Consider the following 23,740-nt stretch of genomic DNA (forward strand, 5'->3'; position numbering starts at 1 on the left):
TTCACGTCTTTGGGCTGGAGTGCCAGGAGGAAACCCACCAAGGGCAGTGAGAACATGCAGACTCCATGCACGCAGACCCCGAGAATGGGAATCGTACCCAGACCCTGGAGGTGCAAGGAGACAGTGTTACTTATTAAGCCTCCGTGCACCCGCTTCTGTAGATGTCATTAATTTATTTTTTTTTTTATACCGGGGTAGGGTTGCAAAGGGGCCTGAAGCCCATCCCTGAGAACTCAGGAGACACCCTGGATCACATGACAAGTGCCAACTCATTGAAGGTCACATAAACTCAGACACCCAGTCATACATACATACATGGGAAGCATTATTCTTCCCAAAAAGACCCACAAAGCACATGGAGATTCAGAGAGGAGATTCATTCCCCCCCAACCCTGAAGGTGCAATGCAACAGATCTCACCACCCCCTATGAGTCGCCCCTATGTAGAGCTCTTTGCACATATTTTTCTCATGTCCTCTTTCTTGAAGGCTCATGTGAATAGTTAAACCACCAACATTAGCATGTTTACAGGAAAACAAGACAAGCCATAATTGTTGTTGTGTGGTATACTTTATTTAATTATTTATTTAGTTGCTTCGTGGTGACAGATGTTGGCCCATGCTGTGAAATCTTCAGCTCTTACAACCAACAGAGGATTAACATTCAGGGTACATTACAGAGGCATAGATCCAAACTGCCATAGCTTATAGTCATGTACATATAGCCATTGACTATGATTAATAACAGTCAGACATGACACAATTTAGTATTTTTCCCCACACTCCAGTAAAAGCACTCCTAAATCTTCTATATTTTGAAGCATAGCTTAAAAAGATTAAAATTTATTAAAGTGGCTTGCTCACCAGTCTCTACACCGAGGACTAGTACAGATAAATAGGCTCTATAGATTCTTGAACGCACTAGCACACATTTTCAAACACACAGACCCGCAAAACTAAGGCAGATTTTCATAGCGTGCTCTTGAATGAATTAAGTGCAGAGCAAAGACAGGACGACACAATGTATGCAGAAGTGCTACACTACATCTCTATGCACATGAACATCATGATCAGCAACTAAGCTTTAACAGGTGTGATTAAGTAAAAGCCTCTATTACTATTAAAAACATGTTTAAACACTTCAGAACCACTACACACAAAATCATGCAGGAATATCTCAGGGTCCACGCAACGTAACAGTCATCCATGTGGCTGAATATGAGACGCTAACAGACTGGCCTTCAGTTAAACCTTTAGTTGCTGCTCTATGTCACAGTGGGTCGACGTGAAGTCTCCGCAACTGAGTTGTTCTTTGGTTAATAAGAAAAAAACAGACTAGATGACTGCTATGGTACATTCAGAGATATATTACAACTATTAAATGCTTAGTTACTGTTCCCAGACTGATGTGCTACACATCTGCAAGTTGGTACCGATTAACATGAATAAAAACCTTCATTTCTAAGGTTCCCAAGTTCAACTTCAAGTTGTCACACACCTCGCAGAAACATGGGTGTTAATTTCTAAAACTGAGGCCGGGCAACCAGATCTCACAGGAAAGAAAGACATCCGTTACACAATCAAACAATGACCGAATCACATAGACATATCTCTATAAACACAATGCATAAATTAACTAAATGTTAGAACAACGCCAGTGAAAAGAGCTTCTGAATGCTGAGTAGCTGCCTAACGAGGGTCATCCGGGGCGGCGATCTTCTCCAAACTTGGCTCCACACCCCAAATCTCACGGGCGTACTGAGAGATGGTCCTGTCACTTGAGAACTTGCCACAACCGGCGATGTTGCGGATCACCATCTTGGTCCATTCCTTAGTATTCTGTTTGGAGAGCAACATTAATAAATAGTTCAGCATTAAGTGTATATTTATACACCAACCAACTATAGACAAGTATAAACACAAAGTGCTGCTAGACATAGTTGTGCAAACATGAGATAAGCTCCCTGGGGTCCGTTCTTCGTACGTCGCTAACTCAGTTAGCTGGATTTGATAGTTGTGGATCTGTTCCGATCTTGGATTGTTTCGTTCTTCGATGCGCTTTTCGCATTTGTTGTCATAACAACATATCTGTAAGCTTGAACCTGCTCGAAAGCAGGATTATTTCATGTAAACAGGATTTAGATCCTGCGCTCCTGTCGAGGTCACATCTGATTGGTTAAAGAGCACGACTAACGCGCACTGACTCACGTGGGAAAAGAAAAGTATATGCCCCCCTTCCATGCCCCCCCCCACATAATGGCTATCAAATATTATATTAGAACATAAATTTATGTTTTTTAATATCAAATATTATATTATTATTATGATAAACCCTAGGCATGAGACAGCCGCCAAGACCATTAATACAAATTCTTGTATAATGTTTATTTTGTAACACATTTATTTTTTAGGGGTTTGTCATGAATATGCAAATAAATAATTATATATAATAAAAATAAATATTTTTTATAATGATAAATTGAATGAAACAAATTTTATTATAACAAATAATATAAAAGTATACATGTATTTGAAAAAATATTAATATTTCTATTTTTTCATATACAACATATTTATTTTCATGTTGTTTATTTTATTTTATTGTCTCATGTGATTTGTAATTTGTAAACCATTAACCTATAAATTTATGTACTAATATAATATTTGATGCGATTATGTCGGGGGGGTCAATCCATGGCAGGGGGGCATTTCAGCGCATAAAACGTGTTACAAAAAAAATTGAGCCGCTCTTTTGCCATTTCATCAACCAATCAAAGTGCTTGTGATCAGTTTCTACTGTCGATGCATATCGCCTTTTACACCAACGCACTAACGCGCAATAATCCTAGACAACTCAATTCAGCTATACTAATAATCAAGGACAGGTTTGCTCGAGGAACCAACTTAGCCAGATCGTAATTAGCACGATGATCTCATCTTAGATGTGTCAGTTCATCTCAGATGTGTCAAGCAACGTACGAAGAACGGACCCCTGGACAAAAAAAAATCTGCCACTAATAGAAGCATCTGGATATAAAACTAGATAGAACGGCCCCAAATGGTACAGCGGTAAAGTGCTCGCCCTATCATGCGGAGATCGCAAGTTAGAATGGCCTCTCGCAGCCGGGGGCCAAGAGAGAGCTGATTGGCCGAGCTCTATCAGAAGGAAGAGATGGGAGGCACTGAGTGCTATCACATTAACCACGACTCTACAGCCTATTCATGAATTTCAGACATGTATTTAATGCAGTACTTTTTCAGCCTTCATACTTTTCATCCTCTAATGAAAAGTAGTTGTGCACTAACCTTGTACAGAGCGCTAACTCTATCTTGGCATTTAATGTAGTCCTCATAGTCAGCAAATACTTTAAACCTGCAAAAAGGGAAACACAGAGAACAGAGCCAACAAGTTTATGGATATTTAATTGCACAGAATTTCTAGGAGACAAGAATAGGATGAGAATGATATTAAACAAAAATTGGAATGACGATAGAGGAATGAAAGCAATATACACACAGTATCAGTCATGTGTTTAAAAAAACTAAACAGTATAATGTTACTAATACATAATTGGAGAACTGAGATTCTTATTCTAAACATATTCTCATGCAACAGAAGAAGTTTAGTTTCCTTCCAGGAATTAGTTCTGACCTGTCATGATTCATTAGCATGTTGACAATGTCCTTGAAGAGGTCTGGCTGACTGGGACTAAAAAATCCTCCAGAAATTTGATCCATGGCTTGCTTGAGCTCTGGGATGCGGTTGTAATACTCAGCAGCATTGTACCTAGAAAAGCATAATAGTTTAGGGCAAATATATACGTACTGTGCAAAATCACTCATTTCTTTATATAAAATTAAATTATGTTGATTATTTTAAAGAAATAGGAAAATAGGAAAATGTTTATGCAACAACGTCAGCAGCAACCTCATTTCCCCTCTCGTCTTTTCCAACCACTCAGCATTCAGCATCACCAGTATACTAATCACCGGTCTAATTGTCATCATCTGCACCTGTTTCTCACCGGTTCATGCCTTAAGTTAGATGCTTTAATGCTTAAATAATTCATAGGTCACTGTGTAGCTTAACAAAAAAAAATCCTCAGAAACTGCTGAAAATGGACTGAAAATGAATGCCGAAAATGTCCATCAGGAAGCTGGAGAAGTATTCCTCAAGACTACATAAAAATACAAGAACGTCTGGTTCACTGGAAGCTGAAGACTTTTTAATAAAGAAAAAAAAATCACTGCTTAATTCATTCTTGTGCAAAATGTCCTGCGTTACCTTTTTTTAAAAAAAAAATGATACATTCTACAATACAGAGGCCATGCCTCTTTCTGTGAGATTGACATGTACAGAGCCCATGCCTGTAGATGTCATATGACACTTTAGTAATGCAGAAACATCCCAATCTTAATTTTTTGCTCTATGCACAGTGACCTGAATGGGCCTGTCTTACTGATAAAGGGTTAACACACCCAGAGATACCCGGTTTCATAAAGTATGTTTTTTTTTTTACCCTTTTTTATCCAAAGCCTCAACATCCTCCACTCTCATGCCGAAGATAAACAGGTTTTCCTCCTCCGCTTCCTCGGCCATTTCCACATTGGCTCCATCCATAGTGCCGATGGTCAGAGCGCCGTTCAACATGAACTTCATATTCCCTGTTCCGGAAGCTTCTGTCCCCGCAGTGGAGATCTGCTCAGACAGATCAGCTGCTGGGATTGCTGCATGGAGAATGTAGAACAGTAGACAAAGAGAAAACAAAAAAGCATGACAAAAAATCCAAACACATATGTAAATAGGATGTAGCTTTGACTTTGTTTGCATGATTCCAAACAAAAAAAATTAAATCATAATCATTCATAGTTTTTTTATAAACACCACACCTTTCTCTGCCAGTGTAACCTTGTAGTTCTCCAGGAAGATGACCTTAAGGCGGTCTCCCACCACTGGGTCGTTATTCACCACATCTCCAATAGATGTGATGAGCTTAATGATCATCTTAGCCATGTGGTACCCTGGAGCAGCCTGGTGTTCAATAACCAGTGGCACAGCATATGTGAGAAGAATGCATTAATAGTTAACTGTAAAGATCTCAACATCTATTTTCAGTCGATCGCTGAGAGAAAGCAGGCAAAACTCGTATCTACTGTATATAACTCAAACTAATAGCAAATATAAGACACGAGCACTCTCACCTTCCCTCCGATCATAATCGTCCTGGGGGTCCAGGACTTGTTGGGTTCCTTCCTGATGCCTGAGTAGAGACACATTAGTCTTATTTTAAGCTCTGAGACAAGGGTCAAAAGTGTTGATGGACATGAAATGCAGGACTACAAACAAACTAATTAGTCTGTAAAAAATTATTTTCACTAATGAACCACAAACCCCAGCCTGAGATATTTGACTGAAATGAACAATAATTGTAATAAAATAGCCAAAATATAATATGTATAATAGATGCAGAAAATACATGAAAAATACATCTAATATTAAAGCTGCAGTGCATAGAATTAAAAAAAAAAACATAACTAAGGTTTATGATATTGAGTCAAAGATATAGTGATATATTTAGTCACAGATATACAGTAGTGTATATACATAAAATGATATATGAGATAGAGAGAGACTGAGTTTTAGCTTTTACTGAGTAATTAACACACTAATTTTTACTCTAATACAGTGGGAAATTAATAAAAAAAAATATTAGGAGTTGATTGTGTTTCTAAGTAGTTTTATATTTTAAACTCATCAAGTAAGTGTTTCCTGCTTACGTTTTGTGAGTGCAAAGTGTACTGGGTACTATCATTTCACTACTAGACTCTAGAGTATAAAATGGTGGAATTACGGTTATAGAGTGTGATGATGTGCAGGCAGTTCATCAGCTGCCTCTTGTACTCATGGATTCTCTTCACTTGAACGTCAAACATCGAATTTGGGTTGATTTTAACCTTATAATGTTCTTCAAGATGCACAGCGAATTTCATCTTGTTCTCCTGCAAATAAAAACCAGATAAAAAGATTCAATCAGTCAAATATGGCTAGTAAAGATTTATCTAAAAAGATTCTTTATGTTTCTATAGGAGTGTCTTATTATTGGTAGGGTTCCCCTATTTCTCTTATTAACATTCAAGGAACACAAAAAGACAGTTTCAGTGCGTTTTTTTAGTTACAAGGGGAGTTCAAGTCAAACTGGGACTTTCGATTGTGTAAAATAACAGAACACAGTTATGAGATTAAAAACTAGCTTTATTTCTCTATATAATGCCTTGCTACACTAATGCACTTATTCCAGTATTTCACTAGTGCTTGGATATTATCATAGTAGAAAGTTTTCTCAGTATGCCACGATTGGACCGCCTGCTTCATGTCTGCAACGCTGGCCTCCCAGGAACTCCTTTAATGGCCCAAAGATGTGGAAATGGCTTGAAGTGAGGTCAGGACTGGACAGGCAATGTGGCAGCTAAGTTCCCATAATTTGCAGGTACAGTTCCCACAAACAGATCAGTTTGGTTTGACTTGAACATTGGGTTTTTAACAAAAATAACAAATTATTAAACAAAAGCAGCAAAAATATTCTCATCCTCTCTCAGCACAGGCTAAACTGAGGATCAGCTTAAGTCGTCTCCTCACCTGTTTAATCTTGGCAACGTCTCGAATAAAGGACTCATCATCCACAAACTCCAAGAGTTTCTTCAGCTGATCCAAATCACGAATGTAGTCCTCACCAATCCGCTAATGTTTTAAGAAGAAGATTAATTGCACAACCGTTTAAACGCTGTTATCTTCTCGCTGAATTTACAAGACTCTGTACATACAGGACCTCATAGAAAGCAACAATTTAAAAACATGCAGTACTATTTCTCATTTATTATCTACACATCCTCCAAGTGCTCCATGTATACATGGTAGCCTGGGAAAACTCTTTACATGATGAAATGTTCGCTTTCATATAGTCATGAAGACCATAGATTTTCAAAAACACCAAATCTGACAACAGACATTTCGACTGATATCTGATTACATACTAAATTCAACCGATTAGCTGTTTGTCTGTTTTTGGTTCCTTATAGTATATGTGTGAATGTTTATTAAAGTCAAACAATCCCCATTAAACCCCCCACTTTACATTAAAACACCACACTAAAAGTAGGGCAGAGCTTTCCACTTGTCATTTATCTACAGTATCATGTATCACATTTATTATGTAGATCATTCATGCGTTTCTTTTCAGCACTTCTCACCTCAGCGATGACTTCTGCCAGACCAGGGTTGCACATAACCAGCCAGCGGCGAGGGGTGATACCATTGGTTTTGTTTTGGAACTTCTGCGGGTCCAGATCATAAAAGTCCTTGAACCTGGAGACAAAAAAATTCTTTAAACAGGAGACCTTTACCAGAACATGTGATAATATTATAAAGCATCCTATGTATATCTATATAACAAGATGCGCCAGTGTACTGGGAAAGGGGTAGCTTAGTGGTTAAGATGTTGGACTACTGATAGGAAGGTCCCATGTTTAAATCCCAACACCACCAAGTTGCCACTGATGGACCCTTGAACTGCTCAGATGTAAAAGTAAATAAAATGTAAGTCAATAAAAGGCAGATAAAGGGCCTCTGCCAAATGGCATTATGTAAATGTACTGTACTGGCCAATTTCATTGTCATGCTCTATATACTGTACGCTGGCAATCAGAATGTCAACTTTCTCATTTCGCCCAGGAAACCTACAAGTAAAGCTGCTAAATCCTATCCTGCATGTAGTGTTTGACACTTACACTGTGTTTTTAATGATTTCAGAATGGATCCGAGCCACGCCGTTTACAGCATGCGAGCCAACGATGCACAAATGAGCCATGTTGATCTTCTTCAGTCCTCCTTCTTCGATCAGAGACATGCGCCTCAGACGGTCATTATCGCCAGGGTACTGAGCGGAGACTCGCTATGAAGAAAAAAAGGAGGAAGTTAAAGTGATAAAGAGATCTACTGATAAGAATAAGTGGATGGACAACTTCCGGGATCACCTAGATGTAAAAACTCATTTATATTCTGGATTAGAAAGTTATTCTTGGTAAATGAATCACAGTTTACATTTTTTGACATCACAAACTAGCTGGATTTAGAAAACATTATATTAGCAAATCCCATAGCAAAGAAACTCCAAGATAAGAGCTCATATTAATCTCTTCTTTGTCTCCTAGACGAAAATGAGCCATCTTTGAAATGTAAATAAGATTTAGGCGTTTTCTGCATCTTCTTAAATGTGTCTCAAATATGGCTCATTACCTTTAAATCTCAGAGATAGTTCATATTTCTCTTGGATCTGATATGTTCTGATATGATCCTTTAAAAAAATTGCTTAGTCATGTGTGTATAGATAGTTAAAATGAAATAAAATACAGTACATATATATTCTTTATTATTATGTATCATGTATAATCCAATAAAGATATAATTTTCCACAATTTCTCCCACACATGCTCTAAACCTGCAAGTGTTTTAGTGACCAGTGTGTTAGAGAAATGCGCAGGACATCGTCAGCTCTCGGCGTCAAGTAAAAAACACTTTATCCATCATACATTCAGACCGTTAGGTGGCGATAGTGCACCACCTACTTTGCCTGCCGCAGATAAAAATGAAGAACAAGACCAAGAAGACAAAGCGGATGGTAAAGGTGGGGTTTACTTTTTCGCGCCAAATTTAAAATTAATTATTGTTGACAAGGAGTCAAAATGTAAGGTAAAACCACAGTCTTTCGTATATAAAAAGATTTGTGGTATACTTAGTTGAAATTTACACAGCTTACGTTTGTTTTTTAATTACAAAAGGAATGTGTGGTTTAGCATATCTAGGTAACTAACATTTAAGGTTAAAAGTTTTTTCTTTTGTTAATGGTAAAAATCAGTCAGCTGACTACAGTTATATTATTATGCTTTTTTAAAATAGTAAGTTAATGTTACTGCATGATCAGTTTTATATATAGAGTTATATTATAGAGTGTTTAGTGTTTAACAGTAGTGTAACTTTACCAGAACATGTAACTTTTAAGACATCGGTTAATTATATTCTATAAATAAAGACAGTATGTTTGTTTGTGAAAAGGTTATCTTGGTAATTATATACATTTTACTTTAACGGAGTTCTTTTTAAAAGCATGCCACCCCAAGAGACCAAGAATGCAGGAGAATGTTCCGGAGTCTGACATCATCAGTCAGGTAAACACCAGCCCATGAGCTCAAGCCCATCTCCAAACCTTCAGAAAGTTGGGAATGGAGTAGCTGAATAGTGTTTAGGCAAATCTTAATTTGCGTATATATATATATATATATATATATATATATATATATATATATATATATATATATATAATTTTTTTTTTTCTTTCTTTTCTTTTTTTTTTTTCATTAGATACTAAGCAACTCCAGGAGATTTAAACAAACTTGTTGAACACTAACCACAAGAGAAGACTCAGACTGATGTAGCAGGTGAGAAAGAACTTTTCCTGGCATTGGCCCGTTCTTGTAGCCCTTACATACAGCAAGCAACCAATTTTCCTTTACAATTTTCATCTCCTTTTTGACTAATTATTTTCACTGGAATATTGTCACAATGCTGTGGACTTTGTGTAACTCATGTATAAATCATATTCTGAGTTGAGTAGTGTGACACTTAATATCTTTATCAGGTTTTATGACATCTTGTGTCATTTAGTGTCTTTATTTGCCAGATTTTGCTGGTGTCTGTTATATTGTGTGGATTGTAAATTAATTACACTGTATGCTGTCAACTAAAGATTTTTGATATGTTCAATAAAACTATGATATTTCTAATTTGTTTCATGCATCAAATTTATATCAGAGTTTAATCTCATCATGATCTTATATATAGCTCATTTTCTTCTCATTCAAATGCTGATCTCTGATTTCTCAAATCTTTCTCAAAAGTATGTCTCGCTTTGTGTCTCAGTTATGTCTCTTTGTTTCCCTAAGTGGGGTTTAGGAGAAATTGGAAAAGACAAAGTCAAGCTTGTAAAGAGAGCTCAATTCAGTCTCATGAGAGAAGAAAAAGCTCATTCTGAGAAACAAAATTTTTGCTATGGGATAGCAATGCCATAATGCTAATACAGTATGTTTGTGTCCCGTGTCCCTCAGATAAAAAAATAAAATAAAAAATACCCCTTGAGTCACACGTGACCCTGTCCGCCCCTCATCATTTCTTTTTTTTCTACTAGTTCATATTATACATGTTTAACACCAATACTGCCAAAGCATTCAAGTGAACAAACCAGATATGAGTTAATTGGCAAACATACATATTCTATAAATTAACATATACTATTAACAAACACATGTTTTATGTGACTTGTCACATCAAATCTTTTGGATTATTTGTGTTGATGTATGTTTTTAGATTCACGGTTCAATAAGCTCTATTTTGATACCAAGTTTGTTAGTGTATCCTGACCAGTTGCTGAGATATGGCCAGTGAGAATTTGTTTATGAGGAGGGCCTTGGGAAAAATATTTCAATCGTATTTTTAGAATATTTATAAGGGAGAATTCAATGACATAATAATAAGGGAATCCTCGGCCGTATTTTGACACCAGGATTTCCCTGCTAATGCAGGTATTTCTTTGTCAATTGGAGTTACCAGCTTGGATAGTGTTGATTAATGTGTTTAAACATTTTTTAATTCTGTAAAAGGATTATTAAGACTTTTGCCAACACTGAAAATATGGTGCAAAACTAACCTGTGCAACTAAACAAATTACTTGATATGACAGGTCATATATAAGGTATAATTCCAACCCTCATTTTCAACGCTGACAAGTGTGACCTATTTTAATTTGGTCTTATGTAAGCCTCTAGCAAACCCGGACGCACAAAACCCGGTTATTCCAGCTGTTTCATACATTTTGAATAGCAGGACTAATGCTATCCGTTGAGGGATTATTCACATAAAATTTACAATACAAATGCAACCCAGACCAAAATGCACCAAGTGATGTGGAGTGACAAACAATTTGGTCAGATCTTAGACATTTTTACACCACACATTGTCTTCCATGTTTAGGACAATGAAAAACAGTGATAAAAAAGATGCAGAGGAGCATTTTGCACAAATCAACATTATTGATCTGACTTTACACAAACTTGAGTGGACACCATCATACATTAATGCAAAAGGAGTTCTAAAAAAACACCATGAAATTCATGCAAATAAATAAGATATTCCACTTTTCACTCAAGTTGCTGTCAATAATATAATTTGTAATGTAAAGTTTTGTATTAAAATTAAAAAAGAACTCCAAGAAAAAGAAGCATGATCAATAGCACTCTAAGGCTTTTTGTATTCTAAGGCTACATTCCAGATTGTAACTTTACAAAATGTGGACAAGTTCAAGGGGGTAAATATTTATGCAAGGTAATGTACATATTAATTACACATACTAACACTCATTCCCCAGATATCCTGCTTGTGACAGTGATTTCTCCCCTAAAAGAGGCTCTGGGATCTGTCTAAGTGATGGGTTTGTTTTAAACCAGACACACAATTAAATACAGGTGTAAAAGCATGTGTCATACAATCCAGATACAAGAACCCTAGAACATCCAGGTGTAAATTGCGACCAAATATTCTGATAATGTTTATATGCACGTGTGTTAGATTCTTTAATTTAAGCAAACCATCCTTTTTTTATCTTACACATTTTATACTTTTACTTAAATAGAATTGTAAATTGAGGACTTCTACTTTTATCTATGTACTGTAGTATGTTACCTGGGGTATCACTACTTTTACTTAAATATAAGATTTGTTTACTTTGTATAGCATGACAGTCATGAGTGAGAGAGACAACTCTGTGTTTACAAAATAATTTACAATCATGCAGATAATTAAGTTTACTTCTATTTATGGAGAATTTCAGGCCATACGGTTAAAATAAAGAGGATTTCTCATCTGACCTCCAGGTGGCGCTGGTTGATCTGAAAGATGATGTCCAGGTGGCGAGGCAGGAGGTTCTGGAACAGGTCCACAGGCCAACGTTCCAGAGCCTCTGGAAGAACGGTGTGGTTAGTGTAGGCACAGGTGCGCACAGTGATGTCCCATGCCTGTCAGATGGGACAGAGGGAAGAAGAGAAATGAAAACAGGATAAAATAGCAAAAATAATCTGATATGCATCGCACCATTTCACTTTTTGTCACTACAGCAATTTGTCCAGACTATTTTCAATTTTTTGCTGCTTATAAAAAAAAAACAAGAAAATGTTTATTACTCATGCACACACTACAAGCAATTAGCCTAATCTGAAAAAAAAAAAAAAAAAAAACTTAGTACCCGGAGGTAACCCATAAAACATGAGGAGAACATGCACACAGACCCTAAGGAAGAAACTGAACCCAGACCCTGGAGCTGCAAGGCGACAGTGCTAACCACTAGGCCACCGTGCCGCTCTAAGCTGGTAACAAAAACAGGAAACGTTACTTCCTGTTACTGACACTTAGACATCTCTTCATACAGAATCTTTGTTAATAGAAACATGCTTTTTAAGTTGGGTATTTTCGGGATTGGATTATATGGAGCATCTATTATACTAATGTAAATGAGTATATAATTGATAATGTATTAGAACAAACATATTTATATAAACCTGCGACAGTCAGAGTTGTACCATTAGATGACAATATTTTAGTGTTTTTAAACAGGAAGAAGTTTGGCAGAAAGTAACACCTAACAAGTACAGTATATACTGTAGACACAATGAGGTTGGGAGGAAATGTGTCATTGTCTAATGAAGACAGCAAGGTGTTAAGAAGCTACACTCTAAAGTATACCCTGAAATAGACATCGACATACTGTTTCCCAGGACACTTTCTCTTCATCCACCAGGATCCTCATCAGCTCAGGGATGGCGAGGGCCGGGTGTGTATCGTTCAGCTGGATGGCCACCTGAATGATAAAACAATGCAGAACAGGGTCAAATGTCAAGAAAAACAAATCTCACAGAAATATACTGAATTACTAAAAACTGAATTAAATTATGAGGGAGTATTATATTTTTAAGTGAAATGAAAAATGTGCTGCTCAAAGGGGCGTGCTTGAGTCAAACCAGGACTTGTCGTCTCATGAGCAGAAGAATGAAGGCTATAAACCGATTGACATTTACAGACTTCAAGCAGAGTAGACTGCAAATCTGAATTGAGTTAAAGGAAAGTTTTGACAGGATATCTGGGTATCAGGGTATCATCTCTGACATACCGAGAACACTTGCTATCTTGACGGTATTCTAGCACTAGTGCATTAGTGTGGCAGGAGATTACAGTGCCATGAGAAAGTAAGATCGTCAAAAAAATTTAAAGTACACAAAGATACCCCAAGTAAATATAAAAAAATCTGATTTTAAATGATAATTTTATTTATTAATAGAAAAGAGTGGTCTAAGCCTGCATAGGGCTATGTTAAATAAGAATTGCCCCGTAAACTCAATAACTGGTTCTGCCTGTTGGTGCCCTTGGTGGCAATGACTGCAATCAAGCCTTTGCACTAACTGGCAATGAGTTTTTCAGACCACTGTGCAGGAATTGTGGACAACTTTTCTTTGCAGAATTCTGTTAATTCAGCCACATTGGAGAGTTTTTAAGCATTTAAGGATCTCAATCAGATTTAAGTCTGGACTTTGACTAGGTCACTCCAAAACCCTAATTCTGTTTTTTTGAGTCATTCAGATTTGGACTTGGGTTAGGCAGCAGGGCCATGTTTGACTGTTGGTATGAGGTTCTTTTGATAAAACTCTTATACACTATATATACACTTTCCAAAACGTTAAACCTTTGTCTCATCAGTCCCCAGAATATTTGTCCAAAAGTCTTGGAGATAATCACAGTGTTGTTGTTTTTTTTGGCAAATGTAAGATGACCCTTTCACCTTGAAACTCTCTCATGGATGCAATTTTGATTATTGTTGAATCATGAACACTGTACTTAACTCAAGTAAGTGACACCTGAAGTTCTTTAGATGTTGTTCTGGATTTTTTAATAAGTTGTGCTCATTGTTGTGCTCTTGGAGTTCTTTTGGTAGGTCAGCCACTCCTGGGAAAGTTCACCACTGTTCCAAATCTGTTTGTAGATAATAGCTCTCACTATGGTTCGCTGGAGTCCCAAAGCCTTAGAAGTGAACTGGTAACCCTTTCCGGAGTGATACATGTCAATTTCTTTGTTTTTCACCTGTTCTTGAATTTCTTGTGTTGTGTGTGTTCTTCTTTAGATCGTTTAGCATGCTTCATTTTGTCAAACAGGTTCTATTTAAGTGATTTCTTGATTCAACAGGTCTGGCAGTAATCAGGTCTTGACAGCTCAAGTGGCAAGTGAAATCATAATTTAAAAACAGCATTTTGTAATTACTCGGGTTATTTCTGTGTAATACTAAAATAAATTAAATCATTTAAGCGTGACAAACACTTTTTTATGGCAACATATATAGTGGAATAATGATTCTCATAACTGTGTTCTATTATTCTGTATGCTGTATTCCCAGTTTGACTTGAACCCCCCTCATACATAATGCAAATTAAAAGATTGAAAACATCTTGCAAGGAACCTTTTTGCTTAAACTTTTTTTTTTTATCTAAGTAAGTCTATGTGAACTGAGAAATTATTGACTTTTTGTAAAGGGAAAAACTTACAGTTGAGACTAACACTGTCTCTTCATCAAAATCTAGTTTTACAAAACCTTACAGTCATGCAGTGCCTTACGGCATGACTGAAACCATAAAAAAAGACTTAGACTGTAATAAAACTTTTAAAAACCCTTTGTGTGTTAAATGTATCTCTTAGGTGAATTCCAGTGCTTACCTTCTCAGGTAACTTTGTCAGGTCTGTGCGCACCAACTCTGTCGAGCCGAACTTAGAGGCCTTGAAGCGGCGGATGATGTCCTGAAGAGTAGCTGCCACCACAAAATACTCCTGTTTGAGACGCAGCTCCTTGCCCTCAAAGAACTGCCACACATTCAAGCAAAGTTCACAAATCCAGAGGTGCCATTTGCAAAGGTTATACTTTATGTCATTTTCCTTCTAATGAATATAAAATGATACTTACATTGTCGTTGGGGTAGAGCACGCGGGAAATATTCTCAGCCAAATTCCTGTCCAGAACAGCCTGGATGTAGCCACCCACATTAACTGTTAAACACAGTGTACACGGTGTGCGTTAGTGGGTTACGAACATGACTTTCAGATCAGTTCCAGATTTTCAAACAACTGTTAAGATAAAAAATATTGTACATGAATGTATGCTATGTATAAGAGTAAAAATATCTAATACTACTGCTGATTTGTAAAAAACAATAAATGGACAGCATATTCTATGATTTATAATGAAGGACTCACAGTCTTTGAGGTTAAATTCGCAGGGGGCTTTGGCTGACCACAGTCTCATGGTGTTTACCACATTATTTCTGTATCCAGGTACTGGAGTGTCATAAGGCAGGGCCAGAACCACCTGTTCAGACAAACCATCCATGCTTAATGAACATTTGCTTTCTAATCAAACACTAGCTCATGTTAGTAAATGCAAGACAATGAAAATGCCACTTTATAATAAGAGTAGTACCATAACAAAAGAACATCGAGTAACCTTTTCAATAAGTCATATCTATTAGATACTATGAACATTTTCATGAATACCGTTTTATTTAGGACTGTCAAACAGCTGGTGAGTAGTTCAAAATTCTTAATGGGTTAAAATGATTTAATGTGACATAAGGTACATCTGACTGAACAAACTCAACTACTACAGTAGAAGTTATGATGCACAAACAAAAACATTTCTGAGAAAAGATCTAGTATCTGGGTCTATTCGAATGAACCAGTTCTGCAATGGTAAACTGTTCTCGGAATTGTTTCTCTAGCGCATCTCTGGTGTCTGTTTGTAGTCACACACTTTGTCACACTGAAAAAGTACACACCCAGTAGCGACCCATACACACTGCATTCAGTTAGTACTAAAAACAACAACATAATCATTCATTGATGAAGACCAGTACTTTCACAACAACATAGGATTTAATGTGTAAAATGAATGCATAGGTTTTATAGCCATTATATGATATATCAAAGAAAATGTGCCCAATTTTGCAGCTTCCTTCATTATGCATTATGATTAAACTTAGTGTTCATACTAACCAATCACCAATAGCACAGAAGCCCAGCCTTTATTTGTATAGTGCACTTTATGTTCGTAGATAAATACATTATATTTGAGAAATTATAAGGGGATAATACTAGCTTGTGAAACAATTTAAAGCTACACATTCTCTGGAAGTTGAGTCATGTCAACTGGACTCCTTCGTAGTTTTCCTAGAAATGTTTTACTACTCATCAAAGTAGCTTCTAGACTGAAGAAGCTACTGTATTTCGATGAGTAGTAAAATGTTTCTGTGGAACTAGAACAAAGTCCAGCTGACTTGACTCAACTTCCAGATAACCTTACTGGATGACTGAAAATCTTCACAGACATAGCCACATAACCCTAACCCTAGCCACATAATGCACTAAGCAAACTGGTACAGGCAATATAATGTGTAATAAACACTGTATAATGAATTGTGTTAAAAAAATCAGACATGTGTTATAAACATTGCAATAGATAGATAGATAGATAGATAGATAGATAGATAGATAGATGTGTAAAGGTTAATATCCCCACATTTCTATGTTTTTTGTGCAAAAATGATCATAAATATCATCTGATCAACAGCATATAACATTCTTTGTCATCTATCACAAGCTCAACAGAAATGAAAGCATGTAGGCAATACTAATTACTCCCCTGATTCAATAGCTAGTAGATCTATCTTTAGCAGCAATAACTTGAAGTAATTGTTTCCTACAGCATATGACTATACCAGTCTCTCATATTCTTCTTTACAACATTGCTTCAGTTTATTGAGGTTTTTGGCCATTTGCTTATGTACAGCTCTCTTCAGGTCCTGCCACAGCATTTCAATTAGGCTGAGATATAACCTTGACTAGGCCATGCCAAAACCTTGTTACTCATATTTTTCAGTCATTCCTATGTAGATTTACTGGTGTCTTCCGGGTTACTGTACTTATGCATGACCCAATTTCGACAAAGCTTTATCTGCCCCCCACCAACACAGTGCTTGATGTTGGGTATGAGGTGTTTCTGTTGAAATGCTGATTGTTTTTTGCCAAACATAACACTGGGCATTAAGGCCACTTTGGTCTCATTTGTCAATAGGACATTGTTCCAGAGGTCTTGTGGGTTGTTCAGATGCTCAGCTTCCATATTAAGACAGAAGAGAAGTCCCTGAGGAGTCCCTGATGAGTCCCTTCCAAGCAAAACATGCTTGTTCAGTCTTCTTCTAATTGTGCTGTCATTTTCTGAGCATTGCATAGTCTGACCTTGGGGTCAATATGCTTGGATGTCCAAGTCTGGGAAGACTGGCAACTCTCTTGAATGGTTTCCACTTGTAAATAATCTTTGTCACAGTAGAATGTTCAACTTTAAATTGTCTGGAAAGGTTTTATACCCTTTTCCAGATTGATGTGCAGTAACAATTGCTTACGTCTTTCCTTCTTGGAACTCTGTTAAAACACACCTAAATGCTTCAGACCAGCAAACTGTCAAAACTTTCGCTTTTATAAAGGTCTGCACAACTGCTGATGATCAATTAATCAAGGGATGATGATTAGCAGCACCTGGTTACAACTTCTCTTTTAAATCCTATAGAGGAAGTAAGGGGTACTTACTATTACCCACATGTTTTTAGTTTTTCTTTCTGGCCTTATGTTTGTTAAATTAATAATGGCAGTAAAAAAAGTTATATGTTGTTGTATTTGAATAATATTAAGACCTGCTTTGATCAGATGACAAAAAAAATATTAAGAGAGGGGATACTAACTTGACTGCGCATATAGAGAAAAAATTATAAATGTTTTCACTGCATTGGCAGTTAATCTCAACAGAAGCAGGCAGCTCTAAAAATTTCACATTGATTCTTTAACTGTGTGTAATGTTTCTAACAAGCCAACTGTTATATTTATACCTGAGTGTCCACCCATTTAACTCCATCAGGCTGGTGCTCTACTCGGCCATAAAAATGCACAGGACGCATGTACTCAGGACGGGCCTTCTCCCACGGGTTACCATAGCGCAGCCAATCATCTGCCTCCTCAACCTGTCAGACATCAACCAAGGGAATGTATAACTGTTAAATATGAGATCTAATAACTGTAGACAGTACATACTTTCTCACCCTCTTGCTCCTCCAAACACACAAACACTCACTAACCTGCCAACCATTGACAATTTTTTGGTTGAAAATGCCAAACTCATAACGGATTCCATAACCATAAGCTGCCAAGCCCAGAGACGCCATCGAGTCGAGGAAGCAAGCTACAGAGAGAGAGAGGAATTTTTTATATCTGGCAATCAAAAATACTGTATATGTCAAAACTCTTACATGCAGTTCAGTGAAAAGTTAAATAATATTGAATCCAACCTGCCAGACGGCCCAGGCCTCCGTTGCCCAGGCCTGCATCCTCCTCAATGTCCTGGAGCTCCTCCATATCCAGACCCAACTACACAGAAGAGGGATTTAGACAAGATTAATCCAGTACATGAAAAGTACCTCCTATACTGAAAGCCACTTGTCATTATTCAAACATATCTCATTTTCAAAAGGGTTACGCCCACAGTGTGCCATTTGGTGTAGGCGGCATCATTGTATCACAATGTTGATTGGTTCTTCTAACAGGAAAAAAAGAGCTCATTTGTTGTTAGTTTTATTGCATATCTCACCTGGTAGGTGGCCTCATCACAGGCGCCCTCCAGAGCCAGATTCACCATGGTGTTCTGTAGGGTACGGCCCATGTAGAACTCCAGAGAGAGGTAGTACACACGCTGTCGATGGGAAAGACACACAGACCATTTAATAAAATAAATATTGCTTCATTTGAGTTGCTTCAGTGCATACAGATAGGACTGCAGGGGATCTTCAGGACCATACAAACTAGATAATTAATGGGGCCTTCTTCAGAACCCAATAAACCCTAAAGGATTTTACACCCCACATGTCTTCAGGACTTTCTTCAGGACTTAATTCAAGTCTTACAACTAATATAAAAGTTCTTAACAGAGTCATAAGTAATATAGTTTTTTATGAAAATGTCCCAAATTTGACTGCTTAAACGTTTAGGAGTCTTGAGTTTAAAGACCTTTAAGTTAACTAAGTGTTTATTTGTCACATATATTGATCATTACTGCACAGCAAAATTCTTTCTTTGAATACCCCAGCTGTGGGGGCTTGGGTCAGAGCTCAGGGTCAGCCATGAAATGGCTTCCCTAGAGGGGGCAGGGTCAAGGGCCCACAATGGCAACCTGGTGGAGCTGGGGCTTAAACCACTGACCTTCTGATCAGTAACCCAGAGCCTTAATCCAATGGGGGTGATTTCAGCAGATGAGATTTCTTAATGGTGCCTAATAATTTATTTTTAAATGAAATTACAAGATTTATTAACCTCCTGTTTTTGTTTTATTTGACCTTAACAGTTTTTTGCATTAACCATAATGGCATTTTACTACCTGTTGTTAGGTTTTCCGATGGCCTTTGTTTCGTCTTGATTTGATATCTTGATATCATAATTCAATACCATAAACAGTATCTTTATGTCTGCACAGCCTTCAAATCTCTTCGGTTGCTTTGTCATCATTTATACACACATGATCAGGGCAGTAAGGGTTAATGCTGCCATGTTTTATCCTGTCAGCTGGCTCTGTGTGGTCTTCAACCCTGCGCTACAAATCTGTTAGCGAGGGTTCTATAGGTCTGTACCACCTCAGATTACACTTCTGGTCTGTCACAGTCAGGAATGAAGTAGCGAGAACAACTGTGTGTGTGTGTGTGTGTGTGTGTGTGTGTGTGTGTGTGTGTGTGAGTGCATGTGTGACCTGGCATTTGTGCTTGTGTATAAATAACTGTAATGGCGAGCCTCTGGAAAGGTCTAAATGTCTTTGTGAAGAGGCCCGACATTCATCCTTAACAATCTCTCTCTCTCACACACACACACTCTCTCTCTCACCAAAGACAACTACATTACACCACAGTGACTTCAGATTTGTTCTTTTTCTTCTAAAGGATGCTATTTCATCCATGTGGATAAATCTGCACAGCAGCAGAATGTAATCTGAGGGTTTAAAGAGAGTATGAGCTGCACTGGACTCTGCAGCCCCAATGCAGAAGTAATCAATTAGCACTGAGCACTGCTCCCTCTCCGCCTGCGGCCTAAATGCACGACCATCAATCCAAACGTTGTACTTATGTAACGAACAGCACACGGTTGCCATATTGGTTTTAATCACCTCCTTCATAAATATAAACAAATCATTTTAAATAAAATCATGTTTCTTTCATACATAGCATGCACCTCGAAAGTAAATAAATAGAAATACACATACTATCCTTCTAATGTTAACAGAATGTGACTTTTGATATCCTGCGTGAAGTGGAAACACACAATCTGGCAACACCGGGGCAGCTAATTTAAAGGAAGTGCACTGAGAAGGATAAAGCCTACAAAAGATTATTTCTTTTTTTTTTCGACATTTAATCCGACAGGTATCGAATACCCTAACGTGCGCGCGCGCACACACACACACGCGCACACACTCAAACACACACACACACACACACATCTGTCCTTGTAAGGACCTTCTACTGACACTCACTGTGATGAATGCAGCTATAATTAATTGATGTTTAGCTTACTCTTGATTGTAACCATAACATTAACCGTCAAAAAGAATTGCTTTTATGTAATACAGCTTTGATGTTGTTATTTGAGGTGAAACTGTTTTGCTGGTAGGGACACCGGCGTAATGTCTTGTCAAGGTCAAACAAACCTGTCAGATATTCCTGTGGACATCCTGTCCCCACTAAGCAATAAACACGCACACACACACACACACACACACACTGCGCAAAATGGCTACGTGATGACTTGCACACTAGCATACTACCCAGGGTGAGACAGAATGCCAGCAGTGGAACAGTACAGGCGTCGCCATGGCTACCTCAGGCCGCACTACTGAGTATGCTAGTACGCGGTTTGACACCGAGCCGGTGGGTATGTGCGCGCAGGAAGCTGCTTATACCTTCGGGTCTGTCTCGTAGTAATGCTGCTGCGTCCTGATCCATCTGCCCACCAGGTGATCCCGCACGGTGTTGGCCAGGGCCAGGTAGTAATCCCGCTTGGTGGCCACATTGCGGTCCTTGACCAGGGTGAAATGCAGGTGCCGGTTGAAGTTGGTTTTCAGGTCGGAGACGTTTTCCACTCCGGCGAGGCCGCGCACGGAGATCTGCTTCCGCCTGTCCTGGTCGGTCAGAGGCTGGGGCATGGTGACAGGACGAGGGGCTTGAGTTCAGAGAAGACAGCGAGCTGCAAGGGACCCGAGGCTTTATTCTCTCTCTCTCTCTCTCTCTCTCTCTCTGTCTTGCAGCTGCTGCACTAGCCCTGAATAACGATGAGTGATTCACGAAAGAGTCGGTTCTTTGAACTGAAGCTTTGATGTGAACCAAGAGAACTGATAACGCATAGTAAAATTATTTTCACCAATGCCTTCAGTGTTGGAAGGATTTCTGGATTTTGCTTCTGGTCCTGTGTGCATGGAGTTTCCATCTTCTTGCTGTTTTTTTTTTTTTTTTTTTTGTCTGTGTTTACTCTGGGTACCCCAAGTTTCCCCCTACAGTCCTAATTCATGCCTTGTTGACTGATTGTCTCTCATCATCTATACTTCTTTATCCTGTATACAGGGTCACGGAGGGCATGAAGCATCTCCCGGGAGACTCAGAGCATGAGGTTGGCACACACTGGACGGGGTGCCAATTCATCTCAGGCCACACATACACACACCCATCCACATAGTATGGGCAATTTATAGACGACAATTAGCCTAATCTGCATGTCTTTGGACTGTGGGAGGAAACCGGACTACCCGGAGGAAACCCATCAAGCACATGCTAACTCAGATGCACACAGAGGAGGTAACTGTGCTAACCACTAAGCCACCAGACCACCTGTAAACTGACTGGTATCTTCAAATGGTCCATAATTTGTGTGTGTGCTTGTGCCCTGCAATAGGTTTCACACCCCATCCAGGGTGTCTCCCACCTTGACTGAGCCCTTGTGACCATACAAAGGATAAGTGCCATTGAAAATAAATGAATTTATGCAAAATAATAAAAACAAACCTAAATATGGAAACCATCAATAAACCGGATGGAAACCATCAATGAACCGTTAGAGAGATGCAAGTTGACTCTTATTATTGAACCGAACAAGATGAACCGACTCACTGAAAAGAGCCGGAATTCCCATCACTATTGTACGCTCTACAGGCGCGCGCGCACTCACAGGTCCGTTAGGTTATTGCACTGGATGGGGCGGTCTAGGTTGCCAGATTGTGTGATTTTTTTCCGTATAGCTGACCTTGTGCTGGTATTTGTGTTCAGCAGCAGAAGTGTATCTAGTAAACCTACCCGACTAGACACCACATTGTAGGTGTAAAATAATTACATGTAGCCCTTTTGTAGCCATGGGCAGTTTGTCAGCCTCCCATAACCTCCCCCTCAGCACAGAATCACTCCTGACTAAACAATAACTGGGATCAGGTTTCCATCCCTGGGGATAAATACTTGATCTCTGTGCAAGTTTAAATTCAAGCAATACTAGTAGCAACCAGTAAAACACTGTCGCTTATAGTATTCTGTTGCACTTACCTCATGTTGTGATTTTTGTATACATACTGGGTTATTCGTAATGTATGTCCACTGTATTTTATGAACCCTCGTTCATACTGCAGTTATATACTGTGGGTATCGCCGCAAACCAGAAACAAACTTATGCACGAACATATTTAGCCAGTGGAACTGGTTCTGATGATTATTTGCAGCATGAGGATGGTTGATATTGAACTGCCATGAATAATTCGGATAGTTAAAATAAAACTAAATAGAAATAAATATTAATTAATACCTGCATATGGCATTATTAAATTTTCTTTAAATTACTAATTTGTACAGCCCAGTTTTTATAGGAACATGGAGTCATTAAAATGTTCAAGCTTTCGATATACAGGGTATACTAGGCAGTATTTAATGGCTATAGAACTTGTAGTATTACTGGCATCACCACCCCATGGTCAACCCACAGTCTTCTGATGGTCGTTTGCGAAATTGCTAAGATCCTCCTGATTGTCCTCCAAGAAGTCCAGATCTCACTCCATGTGATTTTTTTTTCCTGTGAGGCTACGGAAAGGAGGCACAAATTCAGGAGGTTCTCTGCAATATTCCAATGACTTCCTTCATGAAACTGTGAATTTCATATCCGGATGCTTGAGCAAACTGGGTGACACCATTTGTGCCTACGTTGAAATTTTAATATGAACTTTATCAACATTTTTTATGCCTAGTTACTTTGTACCCACTCTGTATTTTACTTTGAAAGTCAGAACACCTAATTACAAATATAAAGCTTTGCATACAGAGCCTGCTTTTAAACAGGTTACTAAATAATTGCTTGTAAATAATTCTGAATTGTCTGTGTTGTTTTGTGTTGCCTTGGCAAGCTACAAATATACCATCTAACACAAGGCTAAATAACAAATCCATCTCTAACCCCATGATCAGGGGCACTACATCGTGTATTGAACAAGG

At 38.1% G+C, this 23,740-nt stretch overlaps 1 protein-coding gene across 1 annotated transcript; it reads right to left on the reverse strand.

Moving 5' to 3' along the window:
- Window positions 1-550: 550 nt before the first annotated feature.
- pygmb (phosphorylase, glycogen, muscle b) lies at window positions 551-21,536 on the reverse strand. Its single transcript, XM_053495629.1, has 20 exons — window positions 21,181-21,536; window positions 18,829-18,930; window positions 18,530-18,608; window positions 18,320-18,423; window positions 18,074-18,205; window positions 15,393-15,504; window positions 15,103-15,185; window positions 14,859-15,002; window positions 12,865-12,957; window positions 11,972-12,118; window positions 7,784-7,947; window positions 7,247-7,361; window positions 6,636-6,737; window positions 5,851-5,998; window positions 5,201-5,259; window positions 4,889-5,030; window positions 4,519-4,726; window positions 3,651-3,785; window positions 3,305-3,371; window positions 551-1,837 (listed from the first exon to the last, which is right to left on the reverse strand). The coding sequence occupies exons 1-20, from the start codon at window positions 21,421-21,423 to the stop codon at window positions 1,688-1,690; spliced, it is 2,529 nt and encodes an 842-aa protein (XP_053351604.1). The 5' UTR covers window positions 21,424-21,536; the 3' UTR covers window positions 551-1,687.
- Between the last annotated feature and the right edge of the window lie 2,204 nt (window positions 21,537-23,740).

The sequence above is a fragment of the Clarias gariepinus genome, chromosome 1 (genome assembly GCF_024256425.1).
Source record: "Clarias gariepinus isolate MV-2021 ecotype Netherlands chromosome 1, CGAR_prim_01v2, whole genome shotgun sequence".
Taxonomy (NCBI): Eukaryota; Metazoa; Chordata; class Actinopteri; order Siluriformes; family Clariidae; genus Clarias; species Clarias gariepinus.

Excerpts from the sequence above, each read along its gene's own strand:
- pygmb (XM_053495629.1), bottom strand. The coding sequence starts at position 21,423 with ATGCCCCAGCCTCTGACCGACCAGGACAGGCGGAAGCAGATCTCCGTG. Across the intron at positions 6,738-7,246 it reads TGGCAGAAGTCATCGCTGAG|CGGATTGGTGAGGACTACAT; the intron begins GTGAGAAGTGCT and ends TTAAAACATTAG. Across the intron at positions 5,999-6,635 it reads ACGTTGCCAAGATTAAACAG|GAGAACAAGATGAAATTCGC; the intron begins GTGAGGAGACGA and ends TTTTATTTGCAG.